This window comes from Mercenaria mercenaria, chromosome 10, assembly GCF_021730395.1.
Source record: "Mercenaria mercenaria strain notata chromosome 10, MADL_Memer_1, whole genome shotgun sequence".
NCBI lineage: Eukaryota > Metazoa > Mollusca > Bivalvia > Venerida > Veneridae > Mercenaria > Mercenaria mercenaria.
This window is the reverse complement of record NC_069370.1, coordinates 17489246-17514357: the sequence shown is the minus strand read 5'-3', so window position 1 is coordinate 17514357 and position 25112 is coordinate 17489246. Positions and strand designations below refer to the sequence as shown.

Genomic DNA, 25112 nt, shown 5'->3' with positions numbered 1-25112 from the left:
TTCGTATGTTCGCATGCTGGGCAGTTGATGTTGGCAGAACATCTGTTTGTTCTGTTAAATACCATGTTACTGAAAAAAATTTTTTTTTTCTCAGTGTAAAGTCCAACTATTTATTTGAATCATTTTTTTCTCAGTGTGAGTGTATTGCTTATAAAAATCAAATAAGGAAATTTTTGCCTTTTATAAGACTTTCAGTACATATTTTTCATTGTGTGTACTGAAATTAAAACTTCCTATGGAAGTATGTATCAATAATTCAAATATATGTTGTAATGTGTACGAAGAAAGTTCAGTGTACAAATTCTCCCTTTCCCTCTTGGTTTAGTTTAAAGCACGAAATGGGTACCTCTGTCTCACCATAACGTTTTCTACAAACCAAGTGCATTGCATTGCAATAAAAAGTGTAACAGGCCGGTTAGTTGGTTCGAATCCCGGCTACAGATAATTTCACTCTTACCATGCACAACAAAAAAAAAACTACTAAAGAAAATTTACAACATTATTTAATGTTTTAGATAGAAACAATTAAGTATATAAATCCATACAAACACAAAAATATACAATCGGGTGAAGCACCCTTAAAGCAGCGCCCAAGCTCCTACTCGAGATAACCAAAAAACCGACCATATCTAGGCATTTTTTCCACCTAATCATCGTTAAAAAAACAAAGAAATCAAATCATTGCTCATAACACTTAGCAACATAACAAAACAAATGTTCGGCAATGTCCGTTAAAGACCATTAAGTAATTTTGTAACAAAAATGGACGTTGCAATGCGCACAAGATTTGATTTGCAAGTTTCAAGATAAAAATAGATTAATAACACTTCAATGATCTACAGACTGGAAAGGTAGGCTTGATGGCCTATTGCGAAGGATTTGATTACAGGTTATGCAAGGTGCCTGAGGGTTTGTTTTTTTTTAGCTCACCTGTCACAAAGTGACAAGGTGAGCTTTTGTGATCGCGCGGTGTCCGTGTCCGTCGTCCGTCCGTGCGTCAGTGCGTCCGTGCGTCCGTAAACTTTTGCTTGTGACCACTCTAGAGGTCACATTTTTCATGGGATCTTTATGAAAGTTGGTCAGAATGTTCATCTTGATGATATCTAGGTCAAGTTCGAAACTGGGTCACGTGCCATCAAAAACTAGGTCAGTAGGTCTAAAAATAGAAAAACCTTGTGACCTCTTTAGAGGCCATATATTTCACAAGATCTTCATGAAAATTGGTCAGAATGTTCACCTTGATGATATCTAGGTCAAGTTCGAAACTGGGTCACCTGGGGTCAAAAACTAGGTCAGTAGGTCTAAAAATAGAAAAACCTTGTGACCTCTCTAGAGGCCATATTTTTCATGAGATCTTCATGAATATTGGTCAGAATGTTTATCTTGATGATATCTAGGTCAAGTTCGAAACTGGGTCACGTAGGGTCAAAAACTAGGTCATTAGGTCTAAAAATAGAAAAACCTTGTGACCTCTCTAGAGGCCATATTTCTCAATGCATCTTCATGAAAATTGGTCAGAATGTTCATCTTGATGATATCTAGGTCAAGTTCGAAACTGGGTCACGTGGGTTTAAAAACTAGGTCAGTAGATCTAAAAATAGAAAAACCTTGTGACCTCTCTAGAGGCCATATTTTTCATGAGATCTTCATGAATATTGGTCAGAATGTTCACCTTGATGATATCTAGGTCAAATTCGAAACTGGGTCATGTGGGGTCAAAAACTAGGTCAGTAGATCTAAAAATAGAAAAACTTGTGACCTCTCTAGTGGCCATATTTCTCAATGGATCTTCATGAAAATTGGTCAGAATGTTCACCTTGATGATATCTAGGTCCAGTTCGAAACTGGGTCATGTGCGGTCAAAAACTAGGTCAGTAGGTCTAAAAATAGGAAAACCTTGTGACCTCTCTAGAGGCGATATTTTTCAATGGATCTTCATGAAAATTGGTCAGAATGTTTACCTTGAAGATATCTAGGTCAAGTTCGAAACTGGGTCACGTGGGGTTAAAAACTAGGTCAGTAGATCTAAAAATAGAAAAACCTTGTGACCTCTCTAGAGGCCATATTTTTCATGAGATCTTCATGAATATTGGTCAGAATGTTCATCTTGATGATATCTAAGTCAGATTCAAAACTGGGTCACGTGGGGTCAAAAACTAGGTCAGTAGGTCTAAAAATAGAAAAAACCTTGTGACCTTTCTAGAGGCCATATTTCTCAATTGATCTTCATGAAAATTGGTGAGAATGTTCAGCTTGATGATATCTAGGTCAGGTTCGTAACTGGGTCATGTGCGGTTAAAAACTAGGTCAGTAAATCGAAAAATAGAAAAACCTTGTGACCTCTCTAGAGGCCATATTTTTCACGAGATCTTCATGAAAATTGGTGAGAATGTTCACCTTGATGATATCTAGGTCAAAGTTAAAAGTGGGTCACGTGCCTTCAAAAACTAGGTCATTAGGTCAAATAATAGAAAAACCTTGTGACCTCTCTAGAGGCCATGTTTTTCAATGGATCTTCATGAAAATTGGTCAGAATTTTTTATCTTGAATATATATAGGTCACATGTGCTCAAAAACTAGGTCACTATGTCAAATAATAGAAATAACGATGTCATACTCAGTTGAACACTGGGTCATGTGGGGATAGGTGAGCGATTCAGGACCATCATGGTCCTCTTGTTTACTAAGAGGGGAAGAGGCCAAGGCCTGTTATTTTTTAGGAAAGTAGCTATTTTGGCAAATAGGAATAAAATTCCTGAAATCAAGTTCATTTAGGGGAAAACTTGTTGATTTGGAAGAATTTTTTAAGGGATAAGAAATAACAGCTCCTACAGTAGAAGATAAAAGCCCTGTTTGGACCTTCAATCTGTGAAATAATATTTTTTTCCTATCTTTTTTCAGAACAATAGTGACGTGGAAGCTATTCCGTCAGACGTTGAATGAAGTGCACAGTATCAGCTCCCCGCTAGAGGCGATGGCGTTGAAGTCAACGATAGACCTCACATGCAATGACTACATCTCATGCTTCGAGTTTGATGTGTTTTCAAGGTAACAGATGCTTATTATTCTGTCAAGTTTCTGTTGGGCTAATTTTCTTGGTTGTTGTGAATAATGAAATCAGATCAGAAACATCAAAACATTCAGAATTATTATGTTTAGGGTTCCATTAGATTGTTATTTCATCTGGTTGAATCATTGTAGATTTCACGGAAGCCATCCACACGGAGGTCGTGGTCCGGGCCCGCTGTGGAAAGCACAGCACAATTCGAAAATGCTGTAGTAGAATAATAATTGATGTCACAAGTTTCCCCCTCAACGATGTAAGGGTTTATATACCATAGGTTTTCAGCTTCTAATTAACTAAATCATTGTCTATATACCCTTATATAGCAATATAGTTATATAACAACTATGTTATTATAAATCTGGTATAACAATAATAATAATAATATATTATAGTTGTTGCATAATATAGGGCTTTTGTTGCTACCCTTTGTTGATGTAGCAGGCAGATCTGACATTGGTCAGTTTTAGACTGTTCTCAGAATGTTACTTTGCCATTGGTCAGTTTTAGACCAGAATGTTACTTTGCCATTGGTCAGTTTTAGACTGTTCTCAGAAGGTTGTTTTGCCATTGCTCAGGTTCAGACTGTTCTCAGAAGGTTATTTTGCCATTGGTCAGTTTTAGACCAGAATATTACTTTGCCATTGGTCAGTTTTAGACTGTTCTCAGAAGGTTACTTTGCCCTTGGTCAGTTTTAGACTGTTCTCGGAAGGTTACTTTGCCAGTGGTCAGTTTTAGACTGTTCTCGGAAGGTTACTTTGCCAGTGGTCAGTTTTAGACTGTTCTTGGAAGGTTACTTTGCCATTGGTCAGTTTTAGACTGTTCTCAGAAGGTTACTTTGCCATTGGTCAGTTTTAGACTGTTCTCAGATGGCTACTTTGCCCTTGGTCAGTTTTAGACTGTTTTCAGAAGTTTACTTTGCCATTGTTCATTAAAATTGAAAAAAGAATGCTCAGAATAATCATTATCAGTTAATAGTTCTGGTTCCAGATTGCAAACTGAGATCCTAGTTTACAGGAAAAACTACATTGTCACAATATTTACCATGTTGCCAGTCATAAAGTAGAAACTTCAGGGGAAAAAACATTTAAGATTACTGGTCACAGATTTGATATTAAATTTACATAAAGAATTCACTTCTTATCAGATACCAAATTTAGTTTAACTTCCTTATTTTTATCTTTACCATTTCAGTGAACTGTTATACTGTACAAGTTTAATTTTATCTATTTGTTCTATCTTTTCCCAATAATTAAAGTTGTATTATTATTTTAAAAGTACATATGAATGGAGAAAGGCTGCCCTTCCTGATTTATTACTGAATAATTTCTGATTGTATAAAATTTATGCATAAAATGATGCATAAAATGATAAAGGATGGGTTGGAAGTGTTTCCCGTGTGGGTAATTACGTTGATTCTGAGTGAGAGTGCGTATTATTAAAAAAAAAAAAGAATGGGAGCTATGTTTGATTAAAGCTGTATATTAGATTGCTATTGGCAATAGAAAATTAGCCAATCCTTCCCATTAGATCTCTAGCCTGCATTTCTAATTAGGAAATACTGGTATAACGCGATAGTATTATACACACTGTTTTAGAAGTATCTAAGTGCTGACTCAGATCCTGTACCATCAGACATTGGAAGTAGATCATCAGGTCAAAATCAAACCCAGGTTTTATTAAAGGAAGCATGCAATACCATAATTATACTATAAAAGTAGGTGTTATATACAGGAAGATTTGAAGATCTCTCAGAAAAAATGCAGAAATTAACAAAGTTTATATGGCCATTTTCTGTCTAAAACCTTTTCATTTGCCTGAGTGCTTTTAAATTTTAAAATGGTATGGCTTATATTGATTGAAAAGTCACATCATAGCGGGAGTCATATGATAGCCTACATGACTTTAGGGGTATCACTTCATAGTACACTAATTGAAGGGTGCCACATCATAGCTTACATGACTTTAGGGGTTTCATTTCACAGTACACTAATTGAAGGGTGCCACATCATAGCCTATATGGCTTTAGGGATAACACTTCACAGTACACTAATTGAAGGGTGCCACATCATAGCCTACATGGCTTTAGGGGTATCACTTCACAGTACACTAATTGAAGGGTGCCACATCATAGCCTACATTGCTTATAGAGTGTCACATTCATTGTTTAGAAATGTCATATTATAGCTTACATTCCTTGGAGTGTGTCACATCATAGTTTACATTGCTTTGATGGTGTCATATCTTAATTGTACCCCCCGACAACAACGTTGTAAGTGGGGGTGGTATACTGGTTTCAGGTTGTCTGTCTGTCCATCTGTCTGTCCGTAGACACAATCTTGTGCGCACCATCTCCTCATCCCCTTGACACAGTTTAATGAAACTTCACATAAATGATCAGTATCAACAGTAGTTGTGCATGTGGGGCATGTTAGGTTCTTTCAGAAAAAAAATTTACAGAGTTACGGGACTTTGTCTTTTGTTACTATACTATATACGTAGACACAATCTTGTGCGCACCATCTCTCCTCATCCCCTTGACACAGTTTAATGAAACTTCACACAAGTGATCAGTAACAACAGTAGTTGTGCATGGGTCATGTAAGGTTCTTTCAACAACAACAGTTGCAGAGTTATGGGACTTTGTTTCTTGTTTACATACTATGTTCATACAGTCTGCATATGCAATCTTGTGTGTGCCTAATCTTTCGAACCCTTGCACACAATTTAATGAAACTTCACACAAGTGATCAGTACCAACCCTAGTTGTGCATGGTGCATGTAACGTTCTTTTAGATAAATATTCTGCATAGTTATGGGACTTTGTTTTTTGTTACTATACTGTATACATACAGTCCACATAATTATGCAATCTTGTGTGCGTCAAATTGCAATGTACTGTGTCAGTGTATGCTGGGGATACATTCATCACCTTTAGTGATAGCTCTAGTTTACATTGCTTGAATTGTGCTTTTCATAACAGGTGCTAACATTGATTGAAGGGTTGCCTGTCTGTTGCTTGGAAGGTGTCATATAATCCATTGTTTTCATTGAGAATTTAAATATGGAAGATAACAGTCGAACATCTAAAGTAATTAAATAAGCAATTTTAGTATACTAAAAGGCTGTACAATTATAAATGGTCATTTCAGGCTTTTCCAACCTTGGTGCAATTTGTTGCGGAACTGGAATGTTTTAGCGGTCACTCATCCGGGTTATGTAGCGTTCCTCACGTATGATGAGGTCAAAGGTAGACTTCAGAAATATGCCAATAAACCAGGCAGGTGAGTACCACTGACCTCATTTGTTCTTTCATATGGAGATTGTAGTAAGATCTAAATTTCATTGTAATTTTTTAGCTCACCTGTCACAAAGTGACAAGGTGAGCTTTTGTGATCGCGCGGTGTCCGTCGTCCGTCCGTGCGTCCGTAAACTTTTGCTTGTGGCCACTCTAGAGGTCACATTTTTCATGGGATCTTTATGAAAGTTGGTCAGAATGTTCATCTTGATGATATCTAGGTCGAGTTCGAAACTGGGTCACGTGCCTTCAAAAACTAGGTCAGTAGGTCTAAAAATAGAAAAACCTTGTGACCTAACTAGAGGCCATATATTTCATAAGATTTTCATGAAAATTGGTCAGAATGTTCACCTTGATGATATCTAGGTCAAGTTCGAAACTGGGTCACGTGCCATCAAAAACTAGGTCAGTAGGTCTAAAAATAGAAAAACCTTGTGACCTCTCTAGAGGCCATATTTTTCATGGGATCTGTATGAAAGTCGGTCTGAATGTTCATTTTGATGATATCTAGGTCAAGTTCGAAACTGGGTCACGTGCCGTCAAAAACTAGGTCAGTAGATCCAATAATAGAAAAACGTTGTGACCTCTCTAAAGGCCACATTTTTCATGGGATCTGTATGAAAGTTGGTCTGAATGTTCATCTTGATCAAGTTCGAAACTGGGTCACGTGCGGTGAAAAACTAGGTCAGTAGGTCTAAAAATAGAAAAACCTTGTGACCTCTCTAGAGGCCATATATTTCATAAGATCTTCATGAAAATTGGTCAGAATGTTTACCTTGATGATATCTAGGTCAAGTTTGAAAGTTGGTAACGTGCCATCAAAAACTAGGTCAGTAGGTCAAATAATAGAAAAACGTTGTGACCTCTCTAGAGGCCATATTTTTCATGGGATCTGTATGAAAGTTGGTCTGAATGTTCATCTTGATGATATCTAGATCAGTTTCGAAAGTGGGTCACGTGCCATCAAAAACTAGGTCAGTAGGTCAAATAATAGAAAAACCTTGTGATCTCTCTAAAGGCCATATTTTTCATGGGATCTGTATGAAAGTTGGTCTGAATGTTCATCTTGATGATATCTAGGTCAAGTTCGAAACAGGGTCATGTGCGGTCAAAAACTAGATCAGTAGGTCTAAAAATAGAAAAACCTTGTGATCTCTCTAGAGGCCATACTTGTGAATGGATCTCCATAAAAATTGGTCAGAATGTTCACCTTGATGATATCTAGGTCAGGTTTGAAACTGGGTCACGTGCATTAAAAAACTAGGTCAGTAGGTCAAATAATAAAAAAAACCTTGTGACCTCTCTAGAGGCCATACTTTTCATGGGATCTGTATGAAAGTTGGTCTGAATGTTCATCTTGATGATATCTAGGTCAGGTTTGAAACTGGGTCAACTGCGGTCAAAAACTAGGTCAGTAGGTCAAAAATTATTAAAATCTTTTGACCTATCTAGAGGCCATATTTTTCAATGGATCTTCATGAAAATTGATCTGAATGTTCACCTTAATGATATCTAGGTCAGTTTCGAAACTGGGTCATGTGTGGTCAAAAACTAGGCCAGTAGGTATAAAAATAGAAAAACCTTGTGACCTCTCTAGAGGCCATATTTTTCATGAGACCTTCATGAAAATTAGTGAGAATGTTCACCTTGATGATATCTAGATAAAATTCAAAACAGGGTCATGTACCTTCGAAAACTAGGCCAATAGGTCAAATAATAGAAAAACCTTGTGACCTCTCTAGAGACCATATTTTTCAATGGATCTTCTTGAAAATTAGTCAGAATTTTTATCTTGATAATATCTAGGTCAAATTCAAAAATGGGTCACATGAGCTCAAAAACTAGGTCACTATGTCAAATAATAGAAAAAACGACGTCATACTCAAAACTGGGTCATGTGGGAAGAGGTGAGCGATTCAGGACCATCATGGTCCTCTTGTTTATAATTTTGTGTAATTAATTCCTGAATATATGTAATGCAGGTTCACAGTTGTTACCTATTCTGTACTGCCCACTGATTCATGTCTCCTTTATTGGGCCAAAAGAAAAATGGAATGTGAAAAGGGTTCCATCATCTGTCCTTCACATATAATGTCTGGTTTGTATAACATTGCCATTTGTCAAGTATTTTGCACAAGTGTTTTCCATAGTCAGATGATATATTTTGCACAAGACCCAGGCCCATAGTTCAAGGTTATATTTTGAGCTAAAAAAATCACATGGTTTGGTATGTGTCTGTTCTGTAGCTTTGTTATCCATTAATGGATTTTGGTAAACCTTGTTGCAAGATTTAATGTTCCACATAACTAGATATTCTTTGTGCAAGTTACAAGACAGCCCTGTTGCTCAAAGGTAAAGATCATCTTTGAGGACAAGGGTAAGAAGAATCTTTCACTTCTTGAAGGTAAAGATTGAAATATCTGACTTGAAGGTAACTATAAGGCAGTAACGAGGCTCTGCCTAGCTACAACAAAAACAGTTACACAAGAGCCAGATATTTCATTCCACACCTTCTACCAGTGACATATTCTTTTTCTTGCATGCCGTATTCGTCAAATAATAGTAGAAATAAAATAAAATGAATGGTATTTTCCTACAGTGAAGTATGAATTTACACTTCAGTTCATAAATTACAGCATGGGAGTCATCTTTAACCCCAGGGTGTAAGACGAGTTTTTTTTTCCAGCACCGTCAAGAATATGGAAAAACCCTGGCAGTTAAAAATTGCTGATTCTTTTAGGTACCTGGTAATTTAATATCTCTGACATAGTTACACACATTGCTGATATTTGTGTATAGGCAGACCTACATATATACTTAACGTACAGTCAATCTACACAGCATTAATAACATAATTACACAATCCTACATGTATGATCACACATTGACAAACTACAAGCCACAAAATGTCCTATGTCCGGGAACATCAGTTACTGTAAGGAACAGAAAAAAAGCAAAAAAGGGGCAATATAATTTCATGTTTTTCTTCCTGGTTAACCAGTGAAGTAAACAATATAATTAGGTACTCGCCTAATGTGATAAGAGAAATTGTTTTTTTTATGTAATGGTAATTTAATTCAGATGACATTGGTTGACCAGTCTGTAGCAGGTTGGTCCCTGTTTTATAGACAGATTTTCTTATTAATATTTTCAACAAATGATAGAGAATTCTTTTTATTAAGTTACTTTTATGAATCATTGGATGGGTTTTCACGAGTTTTATTGTTCAAACTCTCATGACAACATAGATTCCGAGTTTGTTCAAGTCCTACATATGACTAAAAGTAACAAGGAAAAAAAAAACAGAATGGAAATGCTGAAAGATAAATTGTAAACCTCTAAATGCGAGGGTGTTTAATGTGTTGTATCCTGTTATATTTCATCTGTGTGTTTAGGTCTTACTGTGTTTCATATGTGTTTAGGTTCCACTATATTTCAACTGCTATGTGTTTAGGTTCAACTATATTTCAGCTGCTATGTGTTTAGGTTTCACTATATTTCAACTGCTATGTGTTTAGGTTCAACTATATTTCAGCTGCTATGTGTTTAGGCTCCACTATATTTCAACTGCTATGTGTTTAGGTTCCATTATTTTTCAGTTGTGTGTTAAGGTTTGATTGTTTTTCAGATATGTGTTTAGATTCCACTATTTCAGCTGCTTTATTTTTATACCCCACAAAACGAAGTTGGCGGTCGGTCTGTTGGTTTTCATGGTTTCTGGATGATAACTATTGAAAGGTTTGACCAATTTAAATAATTTTTAGTACACAGGTGTAACATCATAAAATACAGGTCAGTTTCGACTTTGAGGTCTTTAGGTCAAAGGTCAAGGTCACAGTGACTCGGAACAGTTAAATGGTTTCCGGATGATAACTTGAAAACGCTTGGGCCTAGGATCATAAATTTTAGTACACAGGTGTAACATTATGAAATACAGGTCAAGTTCTACTTTGAGGTCAGTAGGTCAAAGGTCAAGGTCACAGTGACTCGTAACAGTTAAACATTTTCTGGACGATAACTTGAGAACGCTTGGGTCTAGGATCATAAATTTTTGTACACAGGTGTAACATAATTGAATACAGATCACGTTCCACTTTGAGGCTAGTAGGTCAAAGGTCAAGGTCACTGTGACCCGGAACATTTAAACTGTTTTCAGATTATAACTTCAGAACGCTTAGGACTAGGATCACGAAACTTAATAGGGAGGTTAGTTATGACCAACAGATGACATGTAATGATTTTGAGTTCCAAAGGTCAAAGGTCAGAGTGACCCAGAACATTTAAACCTTTTTCGGACAATAACTTGAGAACGCTTGGGCCGAGGATCTTGAAACTTCATAGGGAGTTTGTTCATGACCAACAGATGACCTCTATTGATTTTGAGGTCAGTAGGTCAAAGGTCAAGTAAGTTCAGCTTTGACATTGGCTTAGTTCTGTGACAAGGCCATATTGTGGGGGTATAATTCGTCACTCCTGTGACAACTCTAGTTTACATTTTTCTATATTTCAGCTATGTGTTTAGATTAAGTTGTACACGACTAGGGCAGTGGGCAATAGGCTATGTGACGTCTGATGGGCAAATTTTACAGACAATCCCACAGAACAAGTCACTGTGTCAAGCCTTGCTTGATGGACAGAGAGAAGGATTGTAAGTAGACAAAGAAAGACGTAACAAGTTCTTACTTAAAACTTACTTAGTTTTCCAGCAAGTAGAACAGCAGACTTATTTATGTAATGTTCAGGGGACGTGCATCCACATAATATCTATATTTAGCTCTTCTGAGTTTTAAATAAAAGCAAAGAGGTATTTGTCATCACTTGAATGTGGTTAAACAGGTTTGCATAGTTTCAAAGCAATAGTTCATAGTTTTCAAGAAGAAGTGGACAGAAACAAAGATCTTAATCAGTGCCAATACCGTCAATCAAGTGATGACAGTACCATGTAGATTCAAAAAAGAAATGAGTAACAATGTTCGAAATTGCTATATTTTGAATAGGATCAAGTCTTGATTTTTTCAGTGTCCTGTCAGAATTTTACTGCATGTCCATATACCTGAATTTTTTTTTCACATTTAATTTATAAATCTGTGTTCACAGATGCTTAAGGTGAACGATAATGAAATGTCACCTTGCTGTGTCCGACTCTCCATCCCTCCTACTATGGCCTAAAGGTGGCAGACACTTCAGTAGGCGTTGATGTCACAGGGGGTTAAGCATCAGGCATAAGTAGAGGATTAGGGGGTAGAAGTCACAGGGGGTAAAGTATTAGGTATAAGCTTAGGATTAGGTGGTAGATGCTACAGGGTGAAGGGAATCAAACATTAACTTGAGGATTTGGGGGTTGATGTCACATGAGATTAGGGTTAATTTGAGCATAAGGGTTGAATTTTACAGGATAGTAATGTGACTGCATTCTGTTAAAGCATTCACTTAGTGAGTACTGTAGAGAAACCTGTAATGCATCAGTTTCATTTTGCACCTGAACATTAAACCAACATAATAAAAAATTCAAACTTCAAAATGTTAAAATCTTTTTGAATTGTAGTTTCCTGTATCCAGATGGTAGATCTATCAATCCTGACCTGAGTTATCTGGTACAGGATTCTCAGGAAGATCATATAAAGGTAACACAGGAGCAGTATGAGCTGTACTGCGAGATGGGATCAACTTTTCAACTGTGTAAAATATGTGCTGAAAACGACAAAGATATCAAAATTGAGCCATGTGGTCATTTATTGTGTACACCATGTCTAACACAATGGCAGGTTTGTATATATTGTAAATAAAGCACATTGAAGATGTGTAAGCTGGCTTGCTAGAATTATATGAACTTAGAAAAATAAGTACAGAGGCAGCATATAAGTTATGTGTTATTTCAGACAGCATTGATGAAATCAAGTAAGAATATCAGAACTTCAGGCAAGTGCAGTGTTTATGTCAAGAAATAGATCCCTGATACTGTTGTGAAAATGCGATGAAATTGCAGTTAAAGAAGCTGATTTCATGGCCTTTCTTTTCACTTGAGTATATTCAAATTGTGGAACTTAAGTAGCAGGACTTCCGAAATTTTTGAAAATTTTTGGAAGGACAAAATTGCCAGGGTCTTGTTTTCTCTAACACCACGTCACATGACAAACAAATAGATCAAAGGTTATTTTTTTGGGATTTCATAGTATCAAGCGATCAGCTACATTTTGCACATTTTAACAGCTTTTAAATATCAAATGAGACATTGAGACAAATTGAGGCGGAGTGGTTAAGGTCCCTGACTTAAAATCACTTGCCCCACATCGATGTGGGTTTGAACCACACTCAGGGCTTTGCTTTCTTCATGTGAGGAAGCCATCCAGCTGGCTTACAGAAGTTCGATGGTTCTACCCAGGTGCCCGCTTGTGATGAAATATGCATGGAGGGGCACCTGGGGTCTTCCTCCACCATCAAAAGCTGGAAAGTGGCCATATGACCTATAATTGTGTCAGTGCAACGTTAAACCCAACAAAATAGAAATAACAAACTTAAATCCATTTTGAAATAAATAACTTGTCAATTAACATGGTTTATTTTGAAATACAACAGGATTCAGAAGGTCAGGGGTGTCCGTTTTGTCGCTGTGAGATTAAAGGGACAGAATCAGTTGTTGTTGACCCGTTTGACCCTCGGCTCACATCTAGTAGACTCGACTGTAGCAATATTAGCCAGAGTAGTAATACACCGTCTAACACAGAGCAAGAAGAGGGAGAGGAGTCAGAGTCGACAAAATACTCTCCCTTTGATTCGCCAAACCTACGCCGACATGATCTTCCACCTCCAGTTCCACCACGGAGAGTCTCACCAAACCCCTCTCCAAATGTGTCTCCAACAAGTTCTCCCAAACTTCCAAGGTAAAATACAACTCTTTATTCTAGTTATGCTATGTTGTAGCTCATATTGTCAAAGGCTCACAGGTGAGCTATTGTGTTCATGCCTTGCCCAGGAATTGGCAATAATCTGACGATTTCAATTTTGTTGGGGTTTACATTCATATGATTTCTTTTCTTTGTGCCAGAATGATTTTTGTAAAACTAACATCAGTTGTTTACCTGATCATGATAATGTGCAGAGAACATGACCCTGGTTACCAAGTTCAAAGATCAAGCTCACACAGAAGTCAAATGAAAAACAAACAGCTTAAATTAGTTTCTGTTCCATAATGTTATAAATTATTGGGAAGATTTTCATAAAACTGGCATCAATTTATTTTCCTCCAGGTCTTATAACCCAGGTCATTAGGGTCAATGTCAAGGTCACAGTTCATAGATTGTTAGCTATATGTCCAAATTTCTATATCTTAACCACTGGGAAGATTTTCATAAAAACTAGTATCATGAAAATGCAGAGTCCACAAGGTCACTAGATCCAAGGTTAAGGTCACAATTGAAGGTCAACTGTCAGTATCGCAACACTTTACTTTCCCTGTATCAAAACAGCATCTGGGGGTATCAGTCACCTAAGTGATAAAGTAGTTGACATTAGGAGAATTGTAACAATATCTTGTCTAAAAGTGCAGGGGTTTTCATCAAATAGAAATATTTCAGGTTCCCTCCTTAGGTGAGTAACTTGGGCCCATTTAAGCATTTAGATTTACTTGCACTATATTTACATTTGTATGCTGTAGTTTTGTAAATATTTTGAAATGTGATATCTATGAATAGAGAAGATCTTGATGCAGTGCCAAAATGTAACTGGATAGAGATAGTTGTGGGTATATTGTTGCTTACTGACCTAGAAGTAATGAAATTAGAATTGGAAAAAGTGGTACATGGCCTTGAATTATGCCAGAAGCCCTAAAGTAATCTATTTGTCTGCCTGTCCTTCCATTTCTAGGAAATGTAGGAATGCTTCTGCACACCCTGTCTGGAACATACCTTTGTATTCTAATTTTATTAAAACTTGGCTCAAGTACTTCTCACAACATGGGATTGCAGTGTCAAAACTCTCTTATCCTGTCCTTGGATTGCAGTGCGCAAACTCCTTTAGTCTGTCTGTTAGGGCAAGGTCATGAGACTTAAACTATTTCATAAAATTTTACACTTTCTTGTCCACGCCATGACTTGGTCTATGTATATATATATATACGAACATTATGGTGTGCAATACACAGAATTCATGCCCCTGTTTTCAAGGTCGAGGTTGAGAGAGTCTAAAAGGGTCTTATAGTATTGCTTCGTTTTGACAGTTTCTTGTCCAGTCTACAACTTTGTAACCCCTATTCAGATTTTAACTTGGTACAGGCACATCTCGCAACATTTTTGAATGCAGTACACAGAATTTGTTATCCTTTCTTCAAGGTCAAGGTCATTGGGGGTCAAAAAGGTTTTTAAATATTGCGCCTTTTAATCTAATTCCATGCAAGACTTGGTATAAGTATATGTCAGTGAGATATGTAGTGCACAGAATGCATTGACCTTTCTTCAAGGTCAAGTTCAAGAGGAAGCAGAAGGGTCTATACTGGGTAAATATTGCACTTCCTTATTTGGGACGTAAATTTATTATCCTTGATTAAATTTTAGTTAAACTTGGTTACGTTGGTAAAAGTATTCCACAAGTGTGGTATGCACTACACAGAATCTGTTCTGTTCAAGATTAACACAAAAGGTTTAAAAGGGTCATTGACATAGCAGTCTTTTATCTCGGCTATAAATATGTTATCCTTGTTGTGGTTTTAAACTTGTTATAGATATTAATGACAGTATTTGGTTGTTGGATGCTTAAAATACATCAACCTATAATTGTAGTCAAGGTCATGAAAGTGTATTTAGAAATATCGAAGAGATTGTACTTCTTGTTTTGTTGATATTTTTTGTTACCTATATTCTGAATTTGTTTTAAATTTTGAGAAATATTTATTACCACCCAGGGAATGTAGAGCCTTGATACCATCTGCAACATCAAAGTGATTAGTCTTTTTCAAATGTCTTTTTTATGCCCTATGTCAGACCCAGGAGGTGTATAGTGTTTGAACTGTCTGTCCATCACAGTCTTGTGTTCTCAGCTCCTGCAGTTTTCATTCAGTTTTCATTATCAGCATGAAGTGGACATATTATGCATGTTTTGGGACTGTTATGTTCGATTATCTGGAGTTATGGCCCTTGGTTTGAAATGTTACAATTATGTCAGAAAACTGTGTACTTAACTCCTACAGTCTCCATCTAGTTGAAATGAAATTTTATGTGTATCTTCAATGTGAAGTGGACATGCACATATTGTTGTGACTGTTCGACTTCATTTGCTTGAAATTGGATCACTTAAAATCTCCATTCACTGGAACTCCCTGTCCAGTTCCAGGAAATTTGAAGTAATTTCACAGGAATGTGGTTTGCTGAATTTTCAAAAGATGTGGCCACTAGTTTGCCTCTGTGTATGTACATGTAGTTAGAACTTTGAAAAAAAAATTTCATCAAAAACCGTTATTCTGATTTTGAAATAATTTCGCAGAAATGTTCTTTTGGTGACCTATGAATAGCATTCATGATATTATGATTTGTTAAAAAATACGATGGTCAGAACTAAATATAGAAAAATCTTCAAATGACGTCTCCGCGGAAACTAATAATCTGTTGCTGAAATTATTTTACCTTTGGAGACCCTCTACTTAAATTGTTTTAAGCCATCTTAATTTGTCAAAAGAACAAAAAAAAAAAATGGCTACTGTGGATGTGTCTAGTTTTCTATAGAAAATTTCGAAAATCTTTAGCTCAGAATCTTCAGGCCAGTATTCAAAGTTACTTGATGAATTATTTCTTATAACAATTCTGTTAGAGGTGTGGAACTCTAAGGAGTGATTTAAAGTCATCTTACTCCTTTGTTTATTTGAATATTAGTGCATCAGCAAATAATTCCAGATGTAAATCTAATTTTATATTTGTTTGAACTATTTTAGGCGTCAGTTGCCTCCCACACCAGCATTTGTAGATAAACAGAATCAGGATACTGGACAGATTTCCCCACCAGTCCAACAACAGAAAGCCATAGAGAAACAATCAGATACTGGTATGTAACAACATCTCTTATTGGTTAATTGTATTAAGCCGATTGGTTGGTGACCTTGCTACTGTACACCTGTCATTAATGGTGAAAGTAGGAAATTGCTAAGGGTTCTAGAGTAAATTGTAGATATGCTAGAAGCATTCCATTACCAGAAAATCTTCATATCACTTGTGTTATCCCTTTCCTTCAACTGTCTACCAGGGTCTGGACATGTATTCCCCCTCTCATCCAGCTAACTTACAGGCAGTGGAAATGTATTTCCCTTCTTCTCCAGTTGTTTACCAGGCTCTAGACTTGTACTCCCCCTCTCCTCCAGCTGTCTGCCAGGCTCTGGACATACATTCCCCTTCCTCTCCAGCTGTCTTCCAGGCTCTGGACATGTATTCCCCCTCTCCTCCAACTGTCTACCAGGCTCTGGACATGTATTCCCTCTCTCCTCCAACTGTCTACAAGGCTCTGGACATGTATTTCCCCTCTCCTCTAACTGTCTGCCAGGCTCTGGACATAAATTTCCCTTCCTCTCCAGCTGTCTTCAAGGCTCTGGACATGTATTCTCCAACTGTCTACCAGGCTCTGGACAGGTATTCCATCTCTCCTCCAACAGTCTACCAGGCTCTTGACATGTATTTCCCCTCTCCTCAAACAGTCTATCAGACTCTGCATATACATTCCCCCTCTCCTCCAACTGGACATGTATTCCCTCTCTCCTCCAACTGTCTACCAGGCTCTGGACATGTACTCCCCCTCTCCCTAAACTGTCTACCAGGCTCTGGACATGTATTCCCTCTCTCCTCCAACTGTCTACCAGGCTCTGGACATGCATTCCCCTCTCATCCAACTGTCTACCAGGCTCTGGACATGTATTCCCTCTCTCCTCCAACTGTCTACCAGGCTCTGGACATGCATTCCCCTCTCATCCAACTGTCTACCAGGTTCTGGACATGTATTCCCTCTCTCCTCCAAGTCTCTGTCAGGCTCTGGACATGTATTCTCCCTCTCCTCCAAGTCTCTGTCAGGCTCTGGACATGTATTCCCCCTCTCCTCAAAGTCTCTGTCGGGCTCTTGACATGCCATTTTTGCTCGATTAGAAAACAAGTGTCAGTTTGATTCTCCCATGCATTATTTTGTTCACCTTTTGATTTTTTTTGTAGAAAATATGGTAGAATGAAAATGAATTAATGAAAATAGCAATATGTTCATTCTTCCATCTGTTACAGTCAGTATCATGTCTATTTTGGTGTTATATTTTTATGGTTCTTAATTTTTAGCTCGACTATTCATAGAATAGTAGAGCTTTTGGACTCGCCCATGCGTCGGCGTCCGCATCCGCGTCCGCGTCCCGATTTGGTTAAGTTTTTGTATGTAAGCTGGTATCTCAGTAACCACTTGTGGGAATGGATTGAAACTTCACACGCTTATTTACTGTGATAAACTGACTTACATTGCACAGGTTCCATAACTCTATTTTGCTTTTTTACAAAATTATGCCCCTTTTTCGACTTGGTTAAGGTTTTGTATGTAAGCTGGTATCTCAGTACTCACAAATGGGAATGGATTGAAACTTCACACACTTGTTCACTGTCATGATCTGACATGCACAAAGCAGGTCCCATAACTTTATTTTGCTTTTCTACGAAATTATGCCCCTTTTTCAGCATAGAAATTTTTGGTTAAGTTTTTGTATGTAAGCTGGTATCTCAGTATCCACTAATGGGAAAGGATTGAAACTTCACACACTAGTTCACTGTCATGATATGACATGCAGTGCAAAGGGTCAATAACTCAACTTTGCATTTTACAAAATTATGCCCCTTTTTGAACTTAGGAGTTTTTGGGTTAAATTCTTATATGTAAGCTGGTATCTCAGTACCCACTAATGGGAATGGATTGAAACTTCATACACTTGTCCACTGTCATGAGCTGATAAGCACTATGCAGGTTCCATAACCCTATTTTACTTTTTTACTAAATTATGCCCCTTTTTAGACTTTCTTATTCATTCAAGCGACAAGGCTGTTAAATAGTCGAGCGTTGCTGTCCTCCGACAGCTCTTGTTTTAATAAAAAAAATTTGACAAGTTAAAAAATTTCCAGACCTTGTTTCAATAAATTGCTAGATTGCATTGTTATTGATTCGTATTACAAAATCATTGAGTTTCAGTAGTTTACTACTGTGAAATCATTTAGTTTAACGGGCATGAGATTTCGTTGTTATGATCAAAACGGCAACTTTGTGGGGTTGTGAATTCGTGGATTTCAACTTTTGAACATAAAATGAATCAGAATTTTACGTCTTCGTTGGCATTTAATTTCATTGATTGACTTAACCACGAAATCCACGAAAATTGGTCACCCACGATTATTAATGATTTCACAGTATTTCACTTTAAGCACTGATTTTTTTCCCTTATATTTTTCACTGAAAAACAAATATTGAACTGTATTTAAATATTTTCATTTAAAACCTTCTCTACTATGATAGTGTTGCTTAAAACAGCAATTAAGTGCCACTGCACTTCCCTATTTCTTGATAAAGAAGCTCTTGGCAATCTTTTAGTTAAGATTATTTTTTAGTTTATATCTCCTCTCTGTAAACGGCTTTTTGTTTATGTATTTTAATTTCCTTTTGCACATTCATCATTTATGTGTACATTTTATTGTTTTCATAAGAGTCAGCAGGTATTATTCTACAGTCAGTTTCTCTTATGCAAGCTAATATATTAAATGACTTTATGCTGGTTAAGGGTTTCATATTTGCAAATTGCCAGTTGATATACTTGCAAATATTCATATACATGCTTAGCTAATTCAAATACATGTAAACATTATATCTATGTAACAAAAATCATGATGGTTTCTGATCCAAACCTGTCTTCCATTGTTTCCTGCCCTGACCTGTTTTTTTTTTTTATAGTTCCACACCTTGACCTGTATTCTGTGGTTGCCCACCCAGATTTGTATTTTGTAAGAAAAATTGACCATCAGGATTCTAACTCTAACCAACAAACCCAAGATAAGATTCTAACTAACCTATAAACCCAGAGTCCTAACTGAAACCTCTAAACCAGGATCTTATCTTACTCATCTGAGTCAAGGATTATGACTATAAGGTCTGAAGTGAAATTCTAACCTCTATAACCTATAAGCACAGGACCTTAACTCTAACCTATAAACCAGGATCTTAATGCTAACCTATAAGCATAGGATCCTAACTCAAACCTATAAGCATAGGATCCTAACTCTAACCTATAAGCCTTTGAGCCTAACTCTAACCTATAAGCATAGGATCCTAACTCTAACCTTTAAGTATAGGAGCCTAACTCAAACCTATAAGCAAAGGAGCCTAACTTGGTTCTCTAAGCTTAGGATACTATCTTGAACCTATAAGCACAAGCCTAACTTCAACCTCTAAGTTCAGGATTAAGTCTAACCGAAAAGCCAGGTTCGTAATTCTAATCTATAAGCCCAGGATCCTAACTTTTAGCTGAAAGTCCAGGATCTGTACTCTTATACATAATAAGCCCAGGATCTAACCTACCTATAAACCAAGAGACCAAACTCTTGTAACTTATAAACCCAGGATCCTAACTAGCCTATAAGTCTGGGATCATAACTCTAACCTGTAAGTGCAGGTTAAACCTCTAAGCCCAGGATCCTTACTCTTAAATCTATTAGACAAGGATCAAAAGTAACCTATAAGTTTAGAGTTCTAACTCTAACCCAGATTCTAGCTAACTTATCAACCAAGGATCCTAACTCTGCCTATTAGTCCAAGAGTCTAAACCTTATCCCAGGATTCTAACAGTAAACTGTATGCCCAAGATCTTTGCTAACCTGTAAACCCTGGATCTTAACCATAATCTCTAAGCCCAGGGTCTTTGCCCTGTTCTCTAAGCCAATGCTCCTTATTTTTATCTCTAAGCCAAGGATCCTAACACTAATCAGTAAGCCTATGGCTGTATCTCTAACGTCTAAGCTAATTGGTCCTAACCCTTACCTGTAATTCACAAGCTTGTTTACAGGTAGTAGAAAGATTTGGCAAACTAAACATGATCCTAAGGTGAGACTTATATTGGATATGATGATTTGACCAAAGATAGTAGTCTCCAGCTTCTATTTTTTCTGACACAATTATTGAAGAAAGTTGTAACTAGTTCTAGTAGTGTGAAAACTTGAAACACGATTGGTTGACATCATTTTTAACAAGATGTTATTTTGTTAAACCCAGCAAGACAATTTTTTCATGTGGAGGTTTTGGGTGGGCCTTTTTGTTTTGTGTCTGTAAGCTTAAGATTCTGTTAAAACAGTGCAACATGGCATTAAACAAAACAAAACAGGAGATGGAAAAAATTCTGTACCGTAAATGTACTATTAGACTTTCATTTAACTTGATTACAGAATTGCAAAGTTCTGTCAGAGAAGTGAAGTTTTAATGGATTTTTTTTTATTTGTGCCATTTTTACCAACACATCCTGCCATTTTTACCAACACATCCTGTTCATGCATATGTCATATCATCATTATTTGATTAGCTAACCACAAGAGTAAATTTTGCACAAATTTTATGCTAGAAAATTTCCTATTTACATCATGAATATTACTGTTGAAGGTTACAATGAGTTACAAGGAGTGTCAAATATTTGAGCCACACCATGTGAAAACCGATATAGTGCATTTGCGACCAGCATGGATCCAGACCAGCCTGCGCATCCACTCAGTCTGGTCAGGATCCATGCTGTTGGCTGTCAAAGCCTATTGCAATTAGAGAAACTGTTAACAAACAGCATAGATCCTGACCAGACTGCGCAGATGCACAGGCAGGTCTGGATCCATGTTGGTCGCAAACGCACTATGTTGGTTTTCTCATAGCGCGGCTCATTTCTTACGAGGAAGTCATACAGCTGGCTTGCAAAAGGTTAATGGTTAAACCCAAGTTTCCCGCCATATGACTTTAACTTCAACCGTAGGAAAAAAAAAACAAGAACATTATTTAAAAATGAATGTATTTGCCTTAAGAATTAAGAAAAGTGGAATAGTTACAGTCTTCTGTTTTGTTGTCAATGCCTTGTGTTCATTTGTCATTGTCTACACTATACTGTAGAAAGTGTTCATTTGTCTCTCACTATCTACTTTACTAGTATACTTTACCGTAGAACATGTGTTCATTGTCACTCATTGGCTACACTATGCTACAGAATACATGTTCATTTGTCACTCATTGGCTACATGAGTGTAGAACATGTATTTGTGTGTTACTCTTTGTCTACACGGTATGGTAGAACAGTAGTTCATGTGTCACTCACTATCTACTCTATACTGTGGAATATTTGTTCATTAAATTTTGTCACTTGCTATACGCATTATACTGTAGCACATACGTCCATTCGTCACTGGCTATACTCCACAGTAGAAAATGTGTTCATTTGTCCTATATTATCTACACTTCACTGTAGAACATGTGCTCATTTGTCCTTCACTACCTAAACTATACTGTAAAGTAAGTGTTCATTTGTCAGTCACTATCTACACTGTACTGTAGAACATGTGTTCATTTGTCACTCAGTCACTATCTGCTCATACTGTAGAACACCTTGTGTGCCTTTACTGCAGTTTATTCTGTGTATGCTCATTTATATTTGCTTGACTAGGGGTATCATATGCAGAACTTCGCTACGAGGTACCAAACCTAGGTACAAAACAGGAGCGCATGGAGACGGCATACAGTGCCCCACCCCCTGGTGTGCACGCTGTCAATCATTCTGACCATACACAAGCACAAACATCAAACATGCAAGGAGGTGAGCTTGACAGTGTTGCAGCATGGCCATGTGACCCGTTGAGTTACATTAATATCTTGTCGGCCATATTGAAAGACGAGATATTTATGCTCATGAAGGGTAGAAATAGTTGCATGTTTTTGCTTTGACGTAGATGTTTTAGTTTGCTGTGGTTTTGATAAAATGGCAACATTAGTTTTTATCAGGCTGTTAGTTTCATCATTGTCATAAGTTATGTCCCTTACTTGCTATAAACCAGTTTTAGGGACTGCGGGTTTGAACTCCCATCCATCCCTCAAGCCGCCTTTGGCGAATATCTTTGCCATGCGTATGTGGATTTTCATATAACTTTGCAGAAACGTTTATCATAGCGTGTCACCTTTAAGACTCAGACCCCAAAGCTCAATGATGAAGGTCACAGAGATCAAACAGTTAGGTCAATTTTCTTATAAAAAGAAAGGATGGGCTATAAATTTGAAATATGAAAGGTTTGTAACTAACAATAAACTTCAAAGTGTGAAAGGATGGTAGTAACATTAAAATACTTCTGGTTTTCATTTCATGGCCCAGTAGGGAACTTAAATATTGCATTACTTTGCAATACATCCTTTCACTAGTTTAAAATGTAAATGTGATGTGAAACCAAAATTTGTAGTCCTGTTTGGCGCCATATAACCTATACTGTGTTGGTGCGCCGTAAAACCCAAATAAATAAATAGATAAAACATTTGGTCATTGTTATGTAATCTCGTGCAGAGTGCACCTCAGATACCCTTTTTACAATGAGTAAATTCCAAAATAATATCTGACTAAAGTAGATATCATTTAGTGTGAATGTTTATCGTGAGAGTATGATAATTCTCAAAATAGAACCACAAGGTATTGGGCAACTAATTTAGAGTTTTACGGCCTTATCCATTTATCTATTGTTTTGTATGAGAAGTTTGTGGGAATACTTGTAGCAATAACTCTTTTCTCATTTATTTTTTTATTTCTTGCATGTATGTATAAAGATTCATGCTTTTTTCTTGGAAAATGTTGAATTTCTCATGTTATATGTAAAATTGTATAACATTTTTCCAGTAATAAGTACTGCACAATAGTCATCTGTATAGTTAAACTAACTGCTTTATTTTCTGCCATATTCAAATTTCTTCTTTTCATGCTTTTGTGTGTTCAGTCTCTGTAAAAATGTTTTTTAAAAAGTCATGTCAGTTTGGTATTAAGAAAATTTTTTAATATAACTTTAGAAATGTTTTATGGTCAGCTGTTAATGAAGTTCTGTCAGATCCTGCACACACACTAATTGCTGAACTAACAGAATTATGTATACCTCCAAGTGGGGGTGGGGGAGGGAGACATATTGTTTTTGCCATGTCTGTCTGTTAGTCAGTCAGTCACATCTCTGATCAATAATTGGAGAACCATTCTGACCTAGAATCTTCAAACTTAATAGTGTGATAGGGCTTATGAAGTAGATGACCCCTATTGTTTTGGGGGTCACTTGAAGGTTAAGGTCACAGGGTCCTGAAAATGGAAAGCCATTTCCGATCAGTAACTTGAGAACCACTTTACCCAAAATGTTGAAACTTTATAGGATGATTTAACATGCAGAGTAGATGACCCTTTACGATTTTGGGGTCATTCAAAGAAAGGTCAAGGTCACAGAACATGGAAAACCTTTTTCAGATCAGTTACTTAAGAACCATTTGACCAGGAACCTTCAAACTTTGTGGTGTAATAAGACATACAGAGTAGATGACACATATTTTTAGGAGGCTACTCGGTCAAAGGTCAAGGTCACAATGGCATGGAAAACCATTTCCAAGGGGTCAGGACATAGATAACCAATCCTGATCCATATCTTGAGAAGCACTTGACCCAGAACATTGACACTTCACTGGATGATTGGACATGCCTAGCAGATAACCCCTATTGATCTTAGGGCCATTCTTCCAGAGGTCAAGGTCACAGGGGCCAGAACATGGAAAACCTATTGCCAGTCTATAACTTGAGAACCACTTGACCCAGAACGTTGAAACTTCACTGGATGATTGGACATGCAGAGTAGATGATCCCTATTGCATTTCAGTCATTGAGCCAACCATCAGTGTCTTCTTGATTTTTGCTCCTGTCCCCTATTGACTTCTTGCCTATTACTTCTATGCTGTGGGGGAGACATTTGCTTTTCTACAAAAACATCTTCTAGTTTCCTCTTGCCATAAACTGAAACTCTTAGAAAATATGTATGTTTAGATAATAGGTACACATTGTTGTTCGTTAAAAAAAAAAATTACTTGGTTACAGATACTAACTGTTGAATGTATGTTTTGAACTGCTTGTGACTTTGTTGTGCACCATAGTTGTCAGTGATATTTGTTTTTCTGTTTTGAGACAACCTAAGTGTAACTTTTTGTGTATTTTCACTGTTTTCCAACTAACTAAAATTATTCTCATTGGTTTATGAATGTCACCTGCTTGCATGAAATTAGATAATATAGCTTGTATTTAGGGCTGTCACACATTTTTGTTTAGTTTCTGACATTTCTTTAACTTACACTGTAATACAGACTTTCACAGATTTATATTTAGACTCTGACATTTCTGTAAAGGTCTTACTTTGGCATACACTGTGATACAGCCTGTCACAGATTTATATTTAGACTCTGACATTTCTTTAAAGGTCTTACTTTTTAGGCTTAATACTAGTTGGTATACTAACCTTGTAGTCTGTTTCAACTGTAAACAAGTTCCAAGTGTAAAATCATTTTACTTGTGCCTTTCACTACCAATAATGCATTCTTTTATATTATGAATATACGCATAGTTTGACTTATTATAATAATAATAAAATATTCTTAACACTGTACTTGGGAGTGTTATCATCAAAAAATTACATGAACATGAAATTAAGCATTAATTTTTAGCTCGACTATTCGAAGAATAAG

General features: G+C 36.8%; 1 protein-coding gene across 4 annotated transcripts in view; it reads left to right on the top strand.

The window, feature by feature from the left end:
• The window catches only part of LOC123560925 (E3 ubiquitin-protein ligase CBL-B-like), a 51597-nt gene that overhangs the window by 13905 nt on the left and 12580 nt on the right, over positions 1-25112 (top strand). For 2 of the 4 annotated variants that reach the window (XM_053552352.1, XM_053552351.1), the window contains exons 2-8: positions 2902-3048; positions 6217-6348; positions 10873-11010; positions 11908-12127; positions 12939-13243; positions 16282-16391; positions 22036-22185. In XM_053552352.1, the coding sequence (XP_053408327.1) occupies positions 2902-3048; positions 6217-6348; positions 10873-11010; positions 11908-12127; positions 12939-13243; positions 16282-16391; positions 22036-22185 (1202 nt within the window). The remainder of the gene's footprint in view (positions 1-2901; positions 3049-6216; positions 6349-10872; positions 11011-11907; positions 12128-12938; positions 13244-16281; positions 16392-22035; positions 22186-25112) is intronic. The other 2 variants (XM_053552354.1, XM_053552353.1) reach the window with 1 other exon arrangement.